Source organism: Rhinopithecus roxellana, chromosome 2, assembly GCF_007565055.1.
Source record: "Rhinopithecus roxellana isolate Shanxi Qingling chromosome 2, ASM756505v1, whole genome shotgun sequence".
Lineage (NCBI taxonomy): Eukaryota > Metazoa > Chordata > Mammalia > Primates > Cercopithecidae > Rhinopithecus > Rhinopithecus roxellana.
In genome coordinates this window covers 150979391-150985390 of record NC_044550.1, presented here as the reverse complement: position 1 = coordinate 150985390, position 6000 = coordinate 150979391, and the positions used below count along the sequence as shown (strand labels likewise).

The 6000-nt window shown below is 45.4% G+C and overlaps 1 protein-coding gene across 2 annotated transcripts in view; it reads left to right on the top strand.

Annotated features, from left to right (window-relative positions):
• Nucleotides 1–551: 551 nt before the first annotated feature.
• The window catches only part of TMEM165 (transmembrane protein 165), a 31277-nt gene continuing 25828 nt past the window's right edge, over nt 552–6000 (top strand). The window contains exon 1 of one of the 2 annotated variants that reach the window (XM_010362902.2): nt 552–1313. In XM_010362902.2, the coding sequence (XP_010361204.2) occupies nt 1107–1313 (207 nt within the window). In that variant the 5' untranslated portion in view covers nt 552–1106. The remainder of the gene's footprint in view (nt 1314–6000) is intronic. The other variant, XM_030922319.1, reaches the window with a different exon arrangement.

Sequence of the window (6000 nt, the reverse complement as noted above, 5' to 3'; positions counted from 1 at the left end):
CTGTATGTAAATATGTGTAATATTAGATTAGTGCCTGGCACATGGTTAGCACTATCGATTTTTATTGGGGAGTCGGTCTCAGTCAAACTTATGGTAGCTCACTTTTCTTTTGGGAAGACGTAAAAATATTCTCAAGCCTTTAACCATCCTTTCCTGTCTTCTAGTCTTGTTCACCCAAAGCTCCATCCTGCAAAAGTCTTAAACAGTCCATTTCAAAAGCCCAGCATTTTTAAAGGGTCTAAGGAGTAACACAAAACAAGATGCACCCAAAACGTCAAGGCCATACTGGACGAGAACAACGTTAGCCATTTTTGGTCTGGGGTAATTATAGGCAGCATCTTAAAACAAGGCTTGAAAAATGTCATGTTATTTCCAAATCCCATTTCAGAATTAAAAAAAAAAAAAAATAGCGTTTTGAGCCCCGAAGAACGTTTCTGGCGGTAGGTGGGCGCATGGAAGGTGGCACAGAGGCTCGGCAGGGGAGAGCGGAACAGAGCTGGGCGTGGCGGTGCCTGCGAGCCAGCGCCACGTAACCAGAGGCGCTCGCACTCTTTTGACCTCTAAGAGAGACTAAACGCAGGGAACAGCGGGTGTGGACATGACGGCGGAAGGCTCAGGAGGAAGTAGACGTGAAGACCCCCGCAGTCCTGGGACGGTGGGGCAGAGAGAGAGAAAAGAGGCCCCGGACGCGGCGCTGGTAGGATGCGAGCAGAGGAAGGACACGCGGCGCCGGGTACCTGCCGGGGGCGCCGGATCCAATGGGAGGAGGGCGCGTGCCGCACCTCAACCTGGCCGAGGACGTCACGACGCCGAGGCGGACGCCGGGCCAATGGGAGGCCGTCGCGGGCAGGGACGGGGCCGAGAGGAGTCGGGGCTGGGTCGCGCGGAGTCGTTTGGTTGACTCCAGTGTAGCCGCCGCCGAGAGGACTGGGGCTTGTCCCTCACCTTACTCCCGCCGCTTGCACTTCCCGGATGGTGCTGACTGCTCTCTAAGCGGAGGCGGCGGCGAGTCGTAAGGACGCGCCGCGGCGGCTGTTCGGGGTCGAGGCTTCCAGTCGCCGCACTTCCTCTTGCGGCGCCCGTGCGCTGCCGGCCCGGCGGGCGGGATGGCGGCAGCGGCCCCAGGGAACGGCCGCGCATCGGCGCCCCGGCTGCTTCTGCTCTTTCTGGTTCCACTGCTGTGGGCCCCGGCTGCGGTCCGGGCCGGCCCCGATGAAGACCTTAGCCACCGGAACAAAGAACCGCCGGCGCCTGCCCAGCAGCTGCAGCAGCAGCCGGTGGCCGTGCAGGGCCCCGAGCCGGCCCGGGTCGAGGTGAGCGGGCCGGGCCGGGGCGGCGGGGGATGGGGCGGGCTGCGCCGGGTACCAGGCTCCAGGCCTCTGAGAGCGCCGCCCTCCGCCGGCCTCTGCTGGGGGAGGGGAGCCCGGCCCCTGCTCCTGGGGTGGAGGGCGGTCGGCTGCGCTGTTTTCCGGTGAGGCCTGGTCCTGCCCGCTCCTTTAGGGAAAGGGAGAGGGAGAGTCCAAGAGGAGCCCGCTGTAAACGTTGATCTCCGGAGGACCAAGGTGCTGCCCTGGGATGGGCGTTTTATTGATCAGATGTGTCTTAGAGTAGCTGGAAAGACTCATCCCTACCAAAAAGTTTTTAACAGATGGCTGCTAGGAGGCTTTTTGTATTCCCTGAGGATCATCACATTGGCCATTTCATTGTTGAAATAGCTTATCCCAAACTGCTTACCCAAATTCGACTTGGCACTGCCTGTGCTTTTTGCCAAATAAATATGGATTATGAACCATGACTCTCACTTTTTTAAAACGTGCTTTGGCTAGCAGGAAGTACCCGTTAGGAACGCAGAGGAATTAGTCTCCGGCAGTACAGCGTGCTGCAGCGGTGTGGGATGCCAAAACTACGTTTATAAGTAAAACAGAATCCTGTATTTTGTCCTTCACTGAATAGATACTGTAAATTAACTTTTTAATCTGTTAATAGAATCAGTCCTTAGTCACTTGGCGGCGTTCTAACATTTTTTCTCTCTCCCAGTCGTGGGCTTTCGCGTTATTTCCAGTATCTACTCCCTGAATCCTGGCCAGTGTGGTACTCAAACCCCCACTCCCACCCAGGCCATCTCCACGTAACTAATCTTCCCAAACAATGAATTCTGCCATCTTGTCAGAAGTCTTCGGTGAGTTGCCTCCACTCATTTCAGTCCAGCCTTTTTAGGAGAGTGATGTTCAGGTTTCTCCTGATCTGGCTCCAGCTCACCTCTTGGCTTTTTGGCCACCGCTTTCTTGGCTCATATGCTAAAGGGATGTGCTCATCTGCAAAAAAGAATGTGCTTCAAGAACGCTTTGGGACAGGCCTTGTGCTCTCTTGCCAGTTTCTCCCTAACACAAGACCTTTTCAAAGGAAAAAAAAGACCTTCGAGTTTGAAGCCACGGATCAACTCTTCCCGCCTTGGAGAACCAGCAGATACCTACTCTCTGTGAAGCCTTCCCTAAAATTTCTTGGTTAAGAGTGATTTATCTCTGACCTTTCCTTTCCTTTCCTTTCCTCCCTCCTCTCTCGTCTCTCCTTTTCTCCTTTCCGTTCCTTTTTCCTTTCCGTTCCTTTCATTTCTCCTTTCCGTTCTTTTCTCCTTTCCGTTCCTTTCTCTCTGTTCCTTTTTCCTTACCGTTCTGTTCCTTTCCTTTTCCTTTTTCTTTTTCTTTGTTGAGACAGGGTCTTGCTCTGTCGCGGAGGCTGGAGTGCAGTGGCGCCATCTTGGCTCACTGCAAACTCTAATTGATCCTCCCACCTCAGCCTCCTGAGTGGCTGGGACTGCAGGCGTGTGCTAACACGCCCGGCTAATTTTTGTTTATTTTTTTTTTAAGAGAGGGAGTCTCACTGTGTTGCCGAGTCTGGTCTCAAACTCCTGGGCCCAAGCGCTTCTCCGGCTTTGGCCTCCCAAGTGCTGGTGAGCTCTCATATCGGTGCATTGTTTTTGTGTTTCATGTTTTCGTTACATGTTACTTTCTTAGGCTTTTCCAGTTTTCTGTTGTTTTTCTGTGTAAGACCATAGGATAGAAATTTCTGAGAGACTGATCTTAGTTTCACTAAGCAAGAACATTTGTAAGAATCAGTGCTGTCCCAGATGTAGTAATCGATATTGAGAAATAATGAAGTTCCCCTTACTGGAAGTACTCAGGAAGAAGTTGAATAACTAACTGCTTATGAGGAGATTTCTGGTGTGGGAGGGAAGCTGGGAGCTAAAGTTACTGGAAAGTGAAGATTTTGTGAGCCGATTTCATCCTCACAACAGCCCGTTAAACAGGCAGAGGAGGTGCCGTTTTCCCGTTTGTGGATGGAGAAACCTAGGTTTGGAAGGAGTAATGGTTTAATATCACAGCTAGTTTTCAGCAGAACCAGAGTTAGAATCTGGACTTCTGTGCCTTACTAAGTTTTATTAGCATTCATTGTGGCTTAACTTACTCTTGACTTATTTAATTCATTAATGGATTTTAATGGTTTATTGGATTGTATGCTGGTGTAGTTCTTTGAGCTTGAGCTTAGCTTTCTCTTTCTCCTTTTTTGGGGAGCTTTATTGTGTATATTGTGGCATGTTTACACACACATCTTGCTGCCTTGGGTTCTTGCAAGTTGTGTACATGTTTTTATCTGCCCCTACTAGCTTTTGGGTGTCTTGAGAGCACGACTCTGGCTTACTCATCTTTGTCTATTCCAGAGGACCTTGTCTGTTCGGCATTTATTAAGTAATTTTCAAAGGCTGGGTAGAAGTATTTGCATGTCAAGTTTATATCAGCGTTTAAATACCTTTATGGAAAAACTGGCTGTAAAATAAACTCAACCAGGAAAAAAAAAACAGCAACCCTATTTTTAAGAGTCTATCCAACATTTTTTTTTTCTTTAAGTTGCAAAGGGATCCACCAGTTGGAATTATGAAAATTCAGCTTTTATTATCTGCTGGATATAACGTGATTTTGTAACCATTATTGGATTGGTGTTGGTTTAAACAATTTAGTTTTAGCTGACTATATGGTTAATTCTCAGACTCTTATAAAGTTTTTTTTTTTTTTTTAAAAAAAGAGAGAAGATCAAAAGCACTGAACTCATGAGTAATAAATAACCCATGATAACAGAAGTATAATGGAGTGATGTCAGAGGTGTACAAGAAGTGTGAATCATTTAACATGTGAAGCCAGGGTCTTTAGTCCACTTGCGGGGGGCAAAGTGGTGAGTGGGCTTCTCCATCTTTTTCCCTCTACCTGCCCTGCTGCCCCCAGGCATATGCTTAGAAGTGGGGCTCCCATTTACACTGCCCTGCTTGTCTCTCCTGTGCTCCGCTGACCCTGCTTGACATGTCCACTCCAGGAATTGAACTGAAATGCTGATACATGAACTTAATTCTTAGTGTTCATCTTTTAGCCCTGTCATTTACCCCAGTATCACGTTATTTTAAAACAATCACTATTTTGGATTAAGTTAATTGTGTGAGTGAGAGAGAGATTATGAATATGTAACTTTGCAGGTATTTTGTTGAAGTTTTAGTCATATCGGGATTTTTAAGATAGAAATAATAAGTGTAGAGCTACTAATATCCTTTTTAAGAAGCTAGGAAAAATCTAGCCATGCAAAATGCCACAGTGGTAGAAACAGTGTCCAGTAAACATGTTAAATGGTCTTAAGGATTCTTGTCTTTTAAAGTTTTATTTAATTTTTGTTATAGAGACAAAGTCTTCTTATAGCTCATAACTCATTGCAGCCTCCAGCTCCTGGACTCAGGCCATCCTCCTGCCTCAGCCTTCTGAGTAGCTGGGAAGGGGTCCTTGTCTTTAAAACTAGGGGTGTGGAGGGAAGGGCGGGTGTAATATAGTATGATTTTTCTCTTTAATATTTTCATATATTGGTGATTCATTTTAGTTATACACATATTTATTATTGTTTATTCTAATTTTGTATTATAGTAGAATATAATTGTCTTGTTGTCTTCCTTTTTTTTTTTTTAAGAGACTGGGTCTCACTATGTTGCCCAGCCTGCTCTCAAACTCCTGGGCTCAAGGGATCTTCCTCTCTTGGCCTGCCAAAGTGGTGGGATTACAGGTATGAGCCATCATGCCTGGCCTTGTCTTGTTTTAATTATATTTTTATGTAACTTTTTGATACTGCTCAAGTATGTTTTCCTCTATCTACAGTACTCAGTATGCTGAAAGATTTTTCTTTCACATGTTTTCTAAACTATGTAATATAAGTGTCATTTGCTTTTTTTCCCACCTGATGGAGGTAAAAAATGATCCAAGTAGTTTAACAGCCATATAAGCAAGAGTTGAGCATTGCTGAATATGTAAGTTTCAACGGATTTGCTTTGCAACTACATGCAGTAGATCTTTTAAGAGGGTAGGATATATAACTATAACCTTTTTTGTGCCACTGTGTGAGAGTGGACATCTGAAAATGGAGCAGGGAAGCGTCTCTCCTTGGTTAGTAGGCATTCAAGTGGAAGATAATGTTATAAAAACCTAGTTGTGTCTTATAGGGTGCTAAAAGCAAGGTGACTGAACTTCTAACAGGGCATGCTACATTGAGTATGTACTTTTCTCTATAATTAGGTTAAAAAAAAGTTGGTAGGTAATATGAACTTACAGTCATGATTAACCTCCAATTTACAAACCCATGATAAAAAGTGTTGTTGATTACTTGGATCCTATATTTTCTGCAGTTTATGTTTCTAGTGACTTACTCAATATGGTTTTTTTTCTTATTCCTTCCCTGGGCAGAATATGTAATATAAGAAACATAAGCCCTTTTAGTTGAGGGAGATCAGAGATTTAATAAAAGTCATTTATATCTTATTGCATTTTCTGGAAGTCCAAGGAAGAATGACTCTGGTTGCATAGCACTTTTAATAAAGCCACAGAATCATTACCTGACCCAAGTGCCAGTTCTTGTTACCGTATTTTTACTTTACTGTTTTTGGTATTTCATTTATTTATTATGTTTCAGCTGTGA